The 16,413-nt window shown below is 44.1% G+C and overlaps 2 protein-coding genes across 3 annotated transcripts in view; one reads left to right on the top strand and one right to left on the bottom strand.

Moving 5' to 3' along the window:
- Positions 1–1,862, bottom strand: part of GLP2R (glucagon like peptide 2 receptor) — a 39,201-nt gene extending 37,339 nt beyond the window's left edge. The window contains exon 1 of one of the 2 annotated variants that reach the window (XM_079966113.1): positions 1,571–1,862. The gene's annotated coding sequence lies outside the window, so the exon portion shown is untranslated. The remainder of the gene's footprint in view (positions 1–1,570) is intronic. The other variant, XM_079966114.1, reaches the window with a different exon arrangement.
- GSG1L2 (GSG1 like 2) lies at positions 256–14,537 on the top strand. The gene is made up of 5 exons (XM_079966240.1): positions 256–777; positions 7,361–7,408; positions 10,997–11,149; positions 12,186–12,297; positions 13,797–14,537. Exons 1-5 carry the CDS (start codon positions 480–482, stop codon positions 14,086–14,088), a joined length of 903 nt encoding a protein of 300 aa, XP_079822366.1. The 5' UTR covers positions 256–479; the 3' UTR covers positions 14,089–14,537.
- The last annotated feature ends 1,876 nt before the right edge of the window (positions 14,538–16,413 follow it).

Genomic DNA, 16,413 nt, shown 5'->3' with positions numbered 1-16,413 from the left:
GGGCTGACGCCTGTTTGCAGCTTTTCACCTGGCTCCTTATCCCCCCCCCGTGCTTTTTTTCGGGGGAGGGTGGCTGGGTTCCCATTGTTCCGCGGGGAAAGAAATGCACTCTGTATGCTCAGAGGCATTCTTGGAGAGCCTCCTCGTGCTGAGCTCTGGCAGAAGCGGCAGGCTTTTGAGGCTCAGCCCTGTTCATTCCCGGGGGGGGGGGGGGGAGGCGTCTTGGCAGCTCTGCCCACCTGCTCGCCTCACCTTCAGAAACGGCCAGCGGCAGCCTGGTGACTGGCTGGATGCTGCGGGGGGGGGGGGGGATCGGCGATTTGAGAGCGGGGTTTTTTCCACCAGCAGGGGCTTAGCCAAGAGGCGCGCGGCGGCAGCCCGAGGGTGCCTCTCTCTCCCGCCTCCCTGCCGTGCGCCCCGTCCTGTCCTCGCTCGGCGTCGTTGGATGCAGCCTCTGCAAGGCGGCAGTCCTCAGCGCGATGGGGGTGGACCGGCGGCAGCGAGCCTCGGCGGCGCTCTCGCTCAGCTGCCTGTCGCTCACCTTCTCCATCACCGCCTTCAGCAGCAGCTACTGGTGCGAAGGGACCCGCAAAGTGGCCAAGCCCATGTGCAGCGAGCTCCGAGGGGGCACCCACTGCATCCGCTTCAACACCTCCGGGGGCCCCAACGACAGCAACGTGGTCCAGTACATCTGGGAGACCGGAGACGACAAGTTCGTCGACCGGAAATTTCACGCCGGCATTTGGTACTCTTGCGAGGAGTTGCTCCTCGGAGACGGTGAGTGACGACCTCCCCGTCGGGGCAGCAGGGACTAGTGGTGAGCCTGGGGGGGGGCTGCTGGAGAGGAGGACCGTCTGGTTGGTCTCAAGGGAGCGGAGGCTCCTTCCCGAGACGGGACTGCGCCGGGGGAGGGGAAATGGGGGTCTTTCAATGACATCCCGCGCGGCCACCGGCAAGTCACTTTGAGCCTCACTTTTCCCATCTGTAAAACGGGAGCAAGAGCTTACGCGCCCTGGGGTATTGGAGCGCAAACAAGCTATGTTGCTTCTGAAGCACAATTTGCTTTAAAAGAAATGACTACTAATGAAGTGTAATCGTCAAAGGCTTCTTTGTGGGTTAATAGGGAGGAGACGATCCTTGTAGTGGTATGGCATTCTTTGTTGAGTTGTTATCCCCCCCGCCCCCCGTCATGTCACATTTCTGTCTTAAGCTCGTTTATCACAATTCTCCTCCAATTCCGACGGGGTGGGATGAGGGATGACCCCCCCCCAGCACTGGCTCATATAGGAAAGGTTACCCCAACAATATAACACAGACCGAGGTATTTGGAGCCAATAGTAGGAGGAACACGATATTTAAAGTGTGCAGGAGAAATAGTTAAGCAGAACTCATGTGGCATTAACTCTGCTCCCTTTTAAAAAAATCAGTGGAAATAGGTTTTTAAAAGTAGTAGTAATAAATGATTCTGTGATAAATAATGGTAAACTCATTAACACGCACACAGTAGTATTATGGAGCAAAAGGGAGTCTTAAGACATGACACAGATAAAGGAGAAAACGTTTTACTTACTCAGAAGAGTTTCAGTGTGGAAAATCAGTGCTGGTACAGCAGCAAAGGATCGGCATCGTGGCTTCTTGGCTGCGCTAGGAAATCAAAAGTTTGCAACAGAGTGGGAAAATATATTACTCCTAGTTATTTTCTCCCCTATGTAAATATAACGGCTGATCCAACTACGTCTGTCTTGATGACAAACTGCCTCTTTAAACTCCACATACCTCACCAAAATATTACTAGAAGGAGCATTTCACCAGAACTGCATATTGTCCTAGGGTGGAATTAAAATTTACAAGTGCAGTGTGGGATTTCCAACCCCGTGGTTTTTTTTCAACTGCAGGAGTAGACAAGTAGGGGGTGTTTAACCCTAATTCTCCCCCAAAAATGACCCCCTCACCTGGTTGTTGTAATCATTTTTCCTGAGCGAGAGGCAAAGCTGATTTGTGGGAAGATGTCCAAACTTCTAGGGGTAAGGTTGTATAAATTTGAGTGATATCCCTTATTTCAAAAAGAAAAGGAGGAGGAAGACTATTTACAGGAAGCTTGTTTTTTGAGGTCTAATGGTGAAAGCTAACATATTTGTTAGCTGTGTGCCATTTTTTTAATAGCGCTTCCTCCAGCCACAGGAAGTCCACTCAGTTTACTTGTTCTCATGATGACACCTTTCCTGTGGGAGAACAGATTCTTTCCTGTGGGACAATAACTTGATTTGTTGCATAGAAGCGATAGTAAGCACCCTGTGCATGCCATCAATCCCCCTTAGACATCTGTCGAGATGGCATTTGTACAATGACATTCATCTTCAGAAACACCACCAGTGTAATCTTGTTTTTTTTCTTTGTTTAATTTGCTTGAAATGATGAAGAGAACAGCAGCTCTTGACAGCTACTCCAGAAACCAAATTGAGGCTTCAGAAAGAAGCAGGGAGGGGGGGGGAGAGAGCAGCATCTCTCTATCAAGAGGAAGATGTGGAGAGGAAAAGTGAAGGATCATCTCCTGTAGCGGACCACATCCACACTGAAGCATCTTTAATTTCCAAGGCATCACTGTGCTGTTATTCTACTTAAAAGGAATTAATGGCTACTAGTCATGGTGCTTAGGGACGCGGGTGGCGCTGTGGGTAAAAGCCTCAGCGCCTAGGGCTTGCCGATCGAAAGGTCGGCGGTTCGAATCCCCGCAGCGGGGTGCGCTCCCGCTGCTCGGTCCCAGCGCCTGCCAACCTAGCAGTTCGAAAGCACCCCCGGGTGCAAGTAGATAAATAGGGACCGCTTACCAGCGGGAAGGTAAACGGCGTTTCCGTGTGCGGCTCTGGCTCACCAGAGCAGCAATGTCACGCTGGCCACGTGACCCGGAAGTGTCTCCGGACAGCGCTGGCCCCTGGCCTCTTAAGTGAGATGGGCGCACAACCCCAGAGTCTGTCAAGACGGGCAGGGGTACCTTTACCTTTACCTTTAGTCATGGTGCTTATGTTCCAATAAACAGTCACTGAGAATCACAAGTGAGGAGGGTTATCAAATCTTGCATGTGGGCTTCCCATAGGAATCTGGTTGGCTGTTGTGAAGACAGGATGCTGGGCTAGTTGGAGCTTTGGCCAGATCCAGCAGGGCCCTTCTGTGTTCACAGGACAATAAATAAACACCTGCTGTATTTATTCTGAGATTCTGTGTTGCACACCTGTGTTGCACACCTCCCTCATCCTCCCAGGTGAATGTGTGCACAGCATTTTGTGGGTTGTTATGCTTTCCTGAGTCTCTGTTTCATCTTCCTATATGGGGAAAGAACCAAAGCACAATGTGTGCTCCCCATGGAGACAGGATTGTGTGTTTGTTGTTGTTTAGTCATTTAGTTGTGTCCAACTCTTCATGACCCCATGGACCAGAGTATGCCAGGCACTTCTGTCTTCCATGTCCTCCTGCAGTTTGGTCAAACTCATGCTGGTAGCTTCGAGAACACTATCCAACCATCTCGTCCTCTGTCATCCCCTTCTCCTTGTGCCCTCCATCTTTCCCAACATCAGGGTCTTTTCCAGGGAGTCTTCTCTTCTCATGAGGTGGCCAATGTATTGGAGCCTCAGCTTCACGATCTGTCCTTCCAGTGAGCACTCAGGGCTGATTTCCTTAAGAATGGATACGTTTGATCCATGGGACTCTCAAGAGTTAGATCAGCCAGTTAACTGAACAGGGCTGCTTGTGTCCATCAGTGAACTCCCTTTCCTACCAAAAGGGTCGTGCATCACAGAGAAGCACCCAGGAAAGCATTCTCCAGTCTTCTACCCCAAACCAACAAGAAAGTCAAAGACACCCCCGTCTCCAGTGAAATCCCCATGGTCATGATTCAAACAGAAGATGGCTCATTCAGTAGAACATGAGACTCTTTATCCCAAAGTCACTGGGCAAAAGATTCCTATGTTAAATGACTCTTCTGGTCCCCTTCCAATGCTACAATTCTATGGTTCCTCTTTTCTTCCTTGGCACTATCCTCTTGCCTCATACTCCCTTAATATAAATTAATAGTTGTTGTTAAATAAGTGTCCCTCATGACACTCTTAGTTTGCAAGTCTGTACCCAAGAGAAACCCCAACTGAAGTCAATGGGGCTTTCTTCTGAGAGTCCACGTGCTTTTAGCTTCTCCTAGTAGTTTTAGTGGGGAAGGGAATGAAAGAGAGAAGGGAGGTCAACTGGGAAGACTGGACAAAACATTATTACCTTTAAAGGAGAAATGGGTTGGGGAGAGAAACAATGCTTAACTTTACCTTGGATATTACAGCAAAGCTGTGGGATAAGAGTTGGATTCAGCTGAGCAACAATAGATCCTCTTGAATTCACACTATCTTTTTCATAGGATACCTGTGGTTCAGATACATATTTTCACCTGATGATGGAAACATGGTTTTTATTGTTCCGTGAGTGGGTTTGGATGTGATGTGTAAGTTGATGGCATTTGCAGTAGCATTCTGCCTAAAAATTATGAGGGTCCATGCTTAAGACCCATGTTTTTGTGCCATGGCAATGCTGGGAAGCACAAGATCCATGATTTTTACAGTATGATCTGTGAATTTTGCAGTGCAATCTGTAGCCATAGACGTGATCTGTGATTTAATGATGTTTCAGAGGAGTGGTCCCTTGTAAAAATAATGGAAATTCAAGGGGATCTTTTTTGTTTTGTTTTTGTTTAGTAGAGCCAATGTTATGGACAGCTGTGCACATATAATGTGGATGTACTTTTTGCAGAAAATTTAAAACCAAACAATCCACGCAGCTTTATTCACAGCTGTGCTGCTGAGTACGTGCACACTTAAAAATAACACACGCAAAATGAAGTGGCTGACCATTCAGCCTCAACAGCAAAGATCAAGAAATGTAGAACAATTTCTTTATTTTTATCCACAGAGCCACTCCCCCTACCTGAGGTGAAGGTGGAAGTTGCCAGAACCAATTCAGCCACTCCCACCAGCCAAGAATTAAGTCATGTATGCGTTGCTGGCTTAAAACACAGTGAGGCTGTTTTCTCTCTCACTGTGTTTCAGATTGAACTGCATGCTGCTATATATAGTGGCATAGTTTGATGTGTATTGAAACCTCTTGCTCCATGTACACACCAGTGGGTGGAGACAGGGCAGGGATATCTTAACCCAATGCACATTACCAATATTTGCCAACATTACTAGAGTTGGCAAAAATGTGTAGTCCTCTCCCCCACCTTTGTTTTTAGTCTGATTTGTGCTATTATAAACTTCTGTCACTGGTTTTAAGTAGCACTGTTCTCTGTGTACATCTATGCATAGCTTTAGAGTTGCCCTCTATTTCTCAGTGTTTTGCACTGAAACTTATCTACAATGTGCTCGAAATGTTGCTGTGCTTTGGCAACCATTTTGGGTGGTGCATGGATCTTAGCAGATCCCCAGCTTTGCTGACCTTTGTCACCACTCTGCTTCCAGTGAATTCTTCTATTTAAGAACTCAGGCCAATTCCAAACAACCTTCTGCAACTGGCATGTAACACTTCCCCCAAACAATCCTCAGAAATGTAGTTTACCCCTCCCAGAGCCGCAATTCCAAACACCCTTCACAAACTACAGTTCCCATGATTATTATGTTAAAGTGGAACAAGAGTGCTTTAAATGGATCATGTGGATATGACCTCACATAATTATAGGTGCTTCTTCAAGTAAGCACTTTTTGTTTCTTTCCTGGGCTTGCAGCTAGACTTAAGTTTGGATGCATTTATACAACACCTTCAATCTAGAAGATGTTTCACATGATGCTAGAAGTTGAGGTGCCCTGAGAAGCTTACTGCCTAAGCATTAACAGTGACAGTGATGGGGTGGGAGGGGGGGAAATGTTCAGAGCCATGTGTAGTGGTGGAGTTGAATTTGGAAGGATTAGAATTGCCCAAATTGTGTGGCGTGCCACTTGCACGAATAATTTGTCACAATGTACTCTACCCACACTGTTCCATTTCCAGCATCCGCCTACGTGGGTAACTCACTGCACAAACTGGGCCAGTGCAATGACACAATCATAGAGATGGCCACCAAGAGAGAACTCCTCAGAGGGATAAATGGGCAAAATATGACTGACACATGGGCCGGAGTTTTAGCAGGAGGGGAAAGCGGAACTCAGAAATTCTGGTGGGAAATACAGCAAGATTTGGCAAGAGCCATTTGAAGTTAGAAGAGAAGGAAGGGGTGTAGAAGGAAGCAGAACTTGTCTCTGGCAGTCAGGTTTGGTAGGGAGTGTTGGGGATCTAGGATGGTAGTCAGAGACAAAACTAGACATTTTGGGTTGGAATAAGGTGAAGTGTTAGTGGTGAAAAATAACATTTGGGAATCACTTGAAGTCAGGTCCAACGGCATTTATAAGAGTGGATAAAAAAGCATTTAGAGTGGATAAAAAAGCTCTGCAAATGTTGTCAGGTGTTTGCCCATTTAATAGTGCTCCTGAAGTTTTTTTGTATAACTTGTGTTACATAGACTGGGAGGTAATCAGCTAGACTGAGAATTCGAAAGCTGTTGGATTTCATATTGACTCCCCCAGTATTTGAACAGTGCAAGAGATGTGGCTCAGCTGGTAGTGTAGGAAAACCTTAGTCTTAGGTTTGTGGGTCTGAGCATCACATTGGGCAGAAGCTTCCTGCATTGCAATGGATTGGACCAGGTAACCCTCATGGTCCCTCCCAACTCTATAGTTCTATGATTCTATAATTCAAAGTGTATCTCTTTTTAAGATGCACGTGAACAGTGATGGAGAGGCTGACTATGTCCCTGCCCGTGTGCATTTTAAAGGGACAAGTGGTAAAAATGAAAAAAAAAAGGTGGAGATGGGCCATGGCTCAGTGGCAGAGATCTGCTTTGCATGCACAAGGTCCCAGGTTCAATCCCCAGCATCTCCAGGTAGGGAATTCCTCCTGTTTGAAACCCCTGAGAGCCTCTGCAAGAGCTGGATAGACCAATGGTCTGGCAGCTTCCTATTTTCCTAGAAGGCACAGCTTGTGGAGCATGCACAAATACGAAAATATCATGCAAGAAGCAGCCCTGCCTCTGCTTTGTTTTATAGGCACAAAGTGGGATGCCTGTTCTTTTAATTCCCCCCCGGGGGGATTGCATTCCAAATAACACTGCAGCATTTTAGCTCAGCGCGCTGGCTTCCCCTACCATCTGCTTACAGCTCCCTTCTTGTTGCTTGTGGGAGGCTGTGTTCCTATAAGCCTTGGGAAGGTGGGAAGGCTAAGCTGGCTGATGAGATGCTCAGGTTTTTTTTCCCTTCCAAACTATAATTTGAAAGTGTACATTTTATATGCCTTATAGGTGAGAAATGTAGAAGTTTTATCAGCCTGACACCCCCGGCGGATCGAGGTAATTATATGCTGTCACTAATTCAAGTTTCTGCTCTTTCTATCTTTATGTTCGGTGTTCTGAGTCATGGGAAACACAACCCTAGAATAAATATATCCCCGTTTCTATGGGACAAACAGTGGCTCAAAACCACGTATTCTGAATGTTTGCCAAATTTGGTATCTGCGCGTATTTGTGGTGGGATTATTTATTCTAGCTCTAGTGCATATTACCTTGGATAATTCCCAAAGAAACCCGAACTCAGTTTAGAAGCTGAAGCCCAAGGTGCTTGAAAAGCTTTAGGAAATGGTGGCATCCTCCACAGGGTGGTGGGGAATAGTTTTGGGAAAGCTAGCACCTTTTGCTTCCATTCATCCTTCTGGAAAATGACTCTAGCTGTGTGCATGCTCCTGTCTTCTCTGTGTCCAGTACGCTCCCACTGCTGGTTTTTTTTATAAAAATAATCTTTATTACTTTTCAAACTTACAGCAGACAAGAAAAAAGAACAAAAGAAAAAACAATACAATAAACAATACAAAACACAACCTTAACACTAAATTAAACAAAACGAAACAACAACAATTTAAAAAACATATAGCATACCATTTCATTAGTCTATCTTTCATTCCCTTATTTCATCGACTTCCTCTCACCTCCCTTTTTGTATTCTACTTCTGTTACTTGTTTCAGCAAATCCTTTCCATCTTTCTCTATTTTTATCATTATGAATGTCTTAACATATTTTTAACCTTATTTTCCATTAATACTAAAATACTTATTTATACTTAACTCCTTATAGCATTTCTGCTAAAGCCATAAAGTTTCATTCCAACAATTTTCAAACACTCATTAATTTTACAATATTTCTATGTACAAACTTTAGACTTTCCCAATCTTCTACCACCATCTCTTCTCCCTGGTCTCGGATTCTGCCAATCATTTCCGTCCATTCCATATAGTTCATCAACCTGGAGGTCTTCTGTCCGAGGCTCTTAAATCTTTTCCAAGTCCCTTCTGCAATTCTTCTTCATATTCTTTGATGCTGAAAATGCTGAAGAGCAAGTCTCGGGGAGGCCCAACCCAGCCATGCCCCCATTCCCTCTCGACAGGCCAGCCAACCCTCCACAGCCAGAACCAAGGTCCATACAATATCTCAAATCAAGTTTCAATACTCCTCCAGATCCAAAGACCCCCACAACTCCAATCACCTCCTGACCCAGATTCAGAACCCAAAGGTCAATAAATCCCTGCATGAAAGAGTCTATCCAACCTTCCTTCTCCAGTGCAGGCAGGGCTCCAATCTTCAAATTCTGACTTTTTCTATATTCATTCATAAGAGGCCTCCACTTATAGTCCTCGATTTGCCTCTGAAAGGCTGGGGCTTCCACTTGTATTACTTTAGGTTCAACAACCACAACTTTCTCCTTCTTCTCCCCAGTTTGTCCTGTCAAAGAAGTTTCCTGTATCAAATCCTGAGCAATTTCTGTATTAATGGTCACTTTTTGTCCCAAATTTATCACTTTTTGTTCCAAGTTCTCAAGTTTGGAATTCATAACATCCGTCTTTTTATGAAGCTGTTCCAGCGAGTAGCTTATCTTACATAAAACAGTCACTAAAGCTCCTTCTGTCAACATTCTTAAAGTCCAAGGTCAATCTCTGATTCTCACAGCTCTTATCTTGCAGCTGGAAAAAAACCACTCTTGTAACAGTTTCAAAAGTTCCCTCTAAAGGGAAACAGTCTCCACTTGTATTGATCCTTTCATGCGCATTCTAAAATATAAAGTTAGTTTCAATTTTCAATTACTTTTCCTCCTTTTTGAACGCAGAAGAGGACAATGGAAACAATATATTTCTCTTATTTAGCCATCTGTCAAAATGCTATCTGTTCACAGTCAATGACCTCTCCCAAAACATTAATTCTGCTGGCAGCCCTTTTCCAGGTTCAGAGCAGTGGTAATTTAATTTTTCACACTCTCCTGCAGGCTCACTAAGTCCAAAATTTTCCCCCTCTTCTCCTGCTTCCAAGGGGGGTTTTTAACAGTTTTAACTGATGGAGATTTAATCCTTTACAAAATACTTTCCAAGGCTTTAACTTGCAACGTCTTTGCTTCAATCTATTTACAAAAGAGGAAGGCGGACTTCCTGTTTAAAACCTTCCCGCTTCGATGCCAAATTAATGAATTTAAAGATCCAATTTTCCGTTCTACTCACGGGTAGTTGTTTAAAGTCAAATTGTCCACAGGAAAAAGTCAGCACTCTCCGGCAACAGCGATGCAGCTTCACTCCGTGAAAGAAGCAGTCGATTCAAAGCACTGCGCCGCTCACCCCACTTCGCTCCGGATCCCCAAATCAGGGTTTCCCCGCGAGTAGGGGAGGTGCAAAAGGTGCCAGCTGAATCCCAAGTTCACAAGCTTCTCCCGCCTGTGATTTCAACGGGTCTCCGCCTTCGCCGTAGCGGTCAGACCCTAATTTCGACGGAGCAAATTCCTCCCGAACTCCGCCATTGCCTGGAGGCGCCAACCCGGTTTTGAAAGAGATATACACACAACATTAGCCGCAATCCTTGTTTATCCTGTGCCTATCCTGTTGTTTCTTAGGAAATGCTATGTTTTGATCTGTTTTTCTCCAAACCAGCTTCAATCTGAAGTGAGAAAAAGAGCAAGCCCACTCTATTTTAAGCAGGGACTGTGCAAGCAGCCTCTGTCTTCTATAAAAAGTTGTTTCTCCAGGCTGAGTTTAAAGTAGCCAAATGCAGGAAAGATCAGGGCTCCTCCTTTTAGTAGTTTTGTAGGCATGGGGATTTCAGCGAGAGGAGCTGGCATGACAAACTACACCTGTTGAAATTCTTTCTTGTGCAGATCTGGCTCACTTGGCTAAGGGAATCTACAGTGGGGGATGGGGGATGGACCTGGCTGCTCCTCATAGCCTTCCTCAAGTTAGCGTACAGCTCAGGAGACTGAGGCTGTGTACACCTTACCAGCTAGGTAAAGTGCAGCTAGGTCTTTCTTTTTCTCTATTCAGACTGAAGCTTGTTCTGGGGGGAAACTCATCAAAACACAGCATTTCATAAGAAGGACAGGATAGATACGAATTGTGGCTAATGTCACGTGATTCCCAAGGTGGTAGTGAGAGCACCCTGGATGAGGAGTAACCAGGAATGTGCATGCAGCTGGATGTGATTTGTACTCATACTGTATTCTGATGGTCATTGGCTATAAATAATAAAATTTGTTGATTGGTTGTTTGCAGCTAGACTTCCTGTTTAAGGTAGGTTGGGATGCAAATAGAGGATCTGACATACTCAGCCCCACTAGGCTCATAATGCAGCTGTAACTGTACTGGAGTAAGTTGCTCTGTTCCATTGCACATATCCTGCCACATACCTATGGACTGGGGTTTAAGGATTCAAGATGAACTTCTCCTGCACCATCTGTGAAAACTCAGAGATAACCAGCTCCAATAAAAAGCAGTTGAAGCCACAATAAAGGGCAGGGCCACAACTGTTTTAACTTTATGTGCATATATTGGCAGCTTAATGGGTACAGAATGGTGGGGGGGAGGTCTTGGGGCATCTAGGATTCTCAGAGCTGTTGACCTTTGTTGTTCCAGGGGTCCTGTGGCTCTCCATTGCAGCAGAGCTCCTCTACATTGCTTTGCTTCTGATGGGCGTCGCTCTCATGTTGATTGAAATTTGCTATTCCATCAGCATGCTAGATGGGCTGAAGCTCAATGCGTTTGCTGCGATCTTCACCGTCTTGGCAGGTATTTTATTATTATTTATTAAATTTATATAAGCAACCTTCCTCCCGAAGGAGCCCACATCTATCATTGAAAACATCAACAACAGTATACAATCAAAACTCTTAAAAACAGTTCAGAAACAACCCTCTAAAGATCGGTTTAGAACTTCTAAGTAACAATCATTGAATGTCACAGCTAATAATTTCAGGGATGATAGGAAACAGATCTTTCAGCCAGAGTAAACAAGAATGTTTTTAGATTCTTCCTAAAAGTTAATGATGAAGTAGGCAGATGCACCTGAGACCTTGGAGAGCTGCTGCCAGTCAGAGGAGACAAAACTAGGCTAAATGGGTGAATAGTCGAAATGGTGTGAGGCTGCTGCCTGTGTCAAAATCTAAGTATGTCACTAAGTATCTAAGACATCTAAGTATGTCACTTCCTGGAATATGCCCCACGCAGCAGCTGCGACTTTGGGCTTGAATTCTGCAGTCCTTATGGTCCACTTCTCATGGTGTCATTCAGTTTGTGCAATGGCCTCATACCAAATAAATCCAGTTGGGTGGATTAGTTGTGTGCCCCTCACCTGCCTCCGTATGAGAGGGGCTTTATCTTTATCGTCCTTATTCAGTCAAGTATGAACCATCAGGAGCTAAGCCTTTTCAGGCAGACAGGCTTAAGGTCTGAAGAAAAAGGTGAAGCCTCAACATTATTTGTCACAAATCTCTATCTAATGACAACAGAATTCATTTGGTATTGAGCAGCTGAAGAGATTACTGCCTTTGAGATGTTCTGTCAACCCCCCCCCCCCGCCCACCCGCCCCTGGAATTTCACCTAGTGCTTTTACAAGCCTGGGTATACATTTGAGTTTTTAAAATGTTTTTAGATGTTCTTGATTGTATTTGTTTTATTTTTATTGCACGGTGTGTGTGTTTTAACTGTTTGCTGTTTGTTCCCTTGGGCTGCTTTGGGAGGGGAGAGGAGGAAATCAACCTGATGGATCTGCAAACGTGAATTAAAAAGAGGTTCCTGCTAACAAAGCATTGTGAAATATTTCAGGTCTCCTGGGAATGGTGGCTCACATGATGTATACAACTGTATTTCAAATGACCGTCAATCTTGGTCCAGAGGACTGGCGCCCACAGACCTGGGATTATGGCTGGTCCTACTGGTAAGCTGGGGGGGGGGCAATGGGGGAAAACATAACAACAAATGGATGAACATGACCCGCCAATCACTCTGATTGTTTGGTTAAATTAGGGGCTAGTTGTGCAAAAGAGAAAAGAAAAGGGCCTCCACACATTTGCTTTTCAAGTACCAAATAAATATGGAACCAGCTAACAGAAGTAGTTATGTAGAAAGAGCCAAGTATCATGAGGAAACTGTCTAGTCAGTTTCCTAGTCTAGACACCTATGGTTCCCTTTCTGCTTAGTCGATGAGGCGTTAGTGACCAGGGAAGCACAGAAGAAAATGACCGCTGTGGTCCTCCAGATGAAATCTTCTCCAGTTTGTAAAGAGGCAGCACACAATAGAGTTTGACACAGGCCTGGGGAGGTTTCAAACTTCCAATGGTATCCCAAAGTACCTTGGGCCAGTGTGAATATTTGCCTGTGCAGTCACTTTAGAGGAAGAGCACAGCCAGTAATATAACTGGTTGGGAATCACCCATGTGACCAGCGCAGAAAGCATTGCCCTTAGTTCAGCTTGCATTCTGATTGGCTATGTAGCAGAAAATAGCCACATCCATTGTGTGTTCTCTGATTAGGTGGGATCCTGCAGTGGATTAGAAAGAAGCTCTAAGCAATAGAAACAGCAGCAAAGGAAACGGCATTAAAAAAGCTGACACTATGGAAGGGTAGAGGTGTCTGTAGTAGGGGTTGCAGGTTCAGCCTCCCTTCTCAGAAGCATATCTTTCACATTGAAATGTTGATGGGTGGACTAGAAAGTATTACACTACAAAAGCATAATTAGTGCAGTGCTTCTGCATGGTCCTTGGGAAAGGGCTCAGTGGTAGAGCATCTGCTTTGCATGCAGAAGGTCTCAGGTTCGATCTTTGGCATCTCCAGGTAGGTCAGGGAGAGACCCCCTGTCTGAAACCATGGAGAGCTACTGCCAGTCAGTGTCCATTGTACTGAGCTGGCCTAGATAGACCCAGTGTGCTGACTCAGTATAAGGCAGCTTCTTGTGTCTGCTCTTTTGAAAATGCTCACCATACCCAGCAACAAGTTTTGCACAGGTGGTGATGTTTTTAAATGGAAGCTCCATTGTCAGCTACAGGCTGCACAAAAACTGTTACACAGCTACGTGTGTGTAGTGCAGAAGCACTTTTAAAAGCAAACAAGGTGTGCAATGGGCATGTACACATTACCAGCTTCAAACACAGGAAGGTTGTCTTTTCTCTGTGTTTCCATTTGCATGTCATTGCACACATTGGCGCAACCCAAGTTGCCTACTGACTGTCCACAGCAGCAGATGGAGTGGGGGCATGGAAGTCTTCACATGGCTTATGTGTTTTCAAATCAGATAGAAGCTTGGTTTGGGGAAAAGCATATCAAAACAGAACATTTCTCAAGAAACTATAGGTGTGGGTTGTGGTTAACATTGGGGCTTTACAAACCAGGGGTGGGAGCACTGCCATTTTATTCATGATCTTCTTGTATTCTTGACAGTCTTGCCTGGGGCTCGTTTGCCTGCTGTATGGCTTCCTCAGTGACCACAATGAACAGATACACAAAAACTATTCTGGAATTTAAGTATAAACAGAAAAAACTGGAGAGAAGTTTAAAGGCTAAATCCAAGTCTTCCGATCCAGAAAAGGCTTGGACAATGTACATCAACACCATCCACAGCACAACTGGGGACTTGATGCATCACCTGACAGACATTCACAGTCCGACTACTCCTACAACATTTGCAGAATTAAATAATATCCCCATGGCACATTGTGAAGAATATTGCTAAACTATGTGACAGAGGGTTCCCCCCTCTTATTTTTTTCCATTTTTTCTTTTTTTTGGAAGTAACCAGTGTTTACTTGATGCATTCTTCTGTATGTCAAGGATTGATGTTCTAACTGCAGGACATTTTGATGACTTGCCAAGAGAAAGCCAAGAAGAAAAACCTTCTTCCTTTTCATTTTCAATTTCCTTTGCTTCTGTCTTGATTGAGAGTAACTTCCAGAAAGCACTAAAGTTCCACTGATTTCAGTGTGGGCTGATTTAAGCACATGCTTAACATTCCTCTTGAAATCATGCTCTAAAATTGTAAGTTTGTACCTAGTGCATTTTGAATGTGTTGTTGTTGTTGTTGTTACTACACAAAGGCCAACTTTTGTACTTTTTTGGAATGTAAATGGGGAAATTATTAATGTGATTGTTCATAAGAACAATGAACAGTGAAGCTGAACTCTGCAGAGGGGTTTTCTTTTCCCTTTTTTTGAGACAAACGTTTCTATTTTATCCGTTAAGTGGTTGTACCTCTTTGCTTTAAGATGCCTTTAGGGGTTTTTGCATAAGCCTCTGTTGTTAGGACTAAGTTTGATAAACTCTGAAAACAGTTTCACCTGGTAAACTCCCATGCACTTTTTAATAACATCCTTTGAGACGTCTGAAAAAGTTCTCAGAGTGAGATCATTAAGGAAACTTCATTTTGCATTCTAACTTCCTGGTGCCAAGCAATCCCATGAGCAGGTAATTATTATCTGACTGGTAAACCTTGCCAACTGGGGTTTATACTTTTGGCTTCGGGCAAAAGTGAAGTAAACAAAGGAAGCAACTCTACATTTGGGAGGATTCAACAGCCCTGTTGTAAGGACAGCATTTCTTGGCCTTGCATGAATAGCCTAGGAGCTTATGCTAGGTGACTGTGTGACAGCAGCCATCACATGGCAGGTAGGACAAAGATGCCAAACTTGGCCATGTATCTCCAAAGTCTCCTCCTCACAAGATAACATCCACCCAGGAGAAGTGCTTCTGATCTTGGCTACTTACAAGGATGGTCCTTCTATTAGACCAGAGATAGGGGAACCTAGTGTCCTTCTGATGTTGTAGGACACAGGCTTCCATCAGCCCCAGCCAGCCTGGCCAGTGGTCAAGAATAATGAGAACTGGCATCCAACAACATCTGGAGGGCCACATTTTAGACCACCCCTGTATTAGTCTAAGGCAACCTGCTTCAGGTGGCAGCAGCTGGGTCATCATTTCAAGGACATCACATTGGCAGTTATTTAAGTAATTATATTTTTGCTAATATGTAGAGCACCATTTGGGCTTTTTTCCTCAGGCACAAAACTATATGCTATCTCCTCTGGACCTGGAACAACAAGTAAGCTCCAGAATGTCACACATGGGAAGGGAGCCTATTTATGCTTAGAAAGTGGTCCACACACTTCACATTTATTCATCTCAGTCATCTCCACAACAGGTCTTTAAGGGAGGCTAGTATTATCATCCTTATTTTGCTGATGACTTGGCATAACTACTGCTTATACTGGATTTTTGGTTCTTGGCGACAAATAATAAAATTAGATGGGATGTGTACCAGGCAACCTAGTCCCAAAACTGATTTATAAACAGAGCCCTACCAGGTAATCAGAGATAGGAGTACCATAGCTGATGTTTAAGTTGCTTAGATGTTGAGAGTGGTGATCTTAGCTGCTGTCCGAGGTCCTAGCAACATGGAGAGTAGCCTTACAACTCCAATAACCCTCTCCCTCAGCTCTTGGCCAGTGACCTTGTGCTAGTCTGTTCATCACATTGCTTGCTGGTTATTGAATTCTCTTGCAACCTGAGCAGCAAGGTTGCTTACTTAAGGAAATTGCTGTAGGCAAACAAACAAACTTTTCCCAGAATTTTGTGCATGGAGAGATGTCTAAATATGGCTTCATGAATTGCAAAGAAGAATATGTGTGTTTTTCTGTTATATCTAGGTATCATCTATCTATCATCTATCTATCTATCTATCTATCTATCATCTATCTATCTATCTATCTATCTATCTATCTATCTATCTATCTATCATCTATATCTATATCTATCTATCTATCTATCTATCTATCTATCATCTATCTATCTCATCTATCTATCTATATCTATCTATCTATCTCATCTATCTATCTATATCTATCTATCTATCTATCTATCTATCTATCTATCTATCATCTATCTATCTATCATCTATATCTATCATCTATCTATCTATCATCTATCTATCTCTATCTATCTCTATCTAGCTATCTATCTAGCTATCATCTATCATCTATCATCTATCTATCTATCTATCATCTAT

Source organism: Podarcis cretensis, assembly GCF_951804945.1.
Source record: "Podarcis cretensis genome assembly, chromosome: 2".
NCBI classification, from domain to species: Eukaryota; Metazoa; Chordata; class Lepidosauria; order Squamata; family Lacertidae; genus Podarcis; species Podarcis cretensis.
The sequence above is the reverse complement of the archived record's forward strand: the minus strand, read 5'-3'. Positions and strand labels throughout refer to the sequence as shown.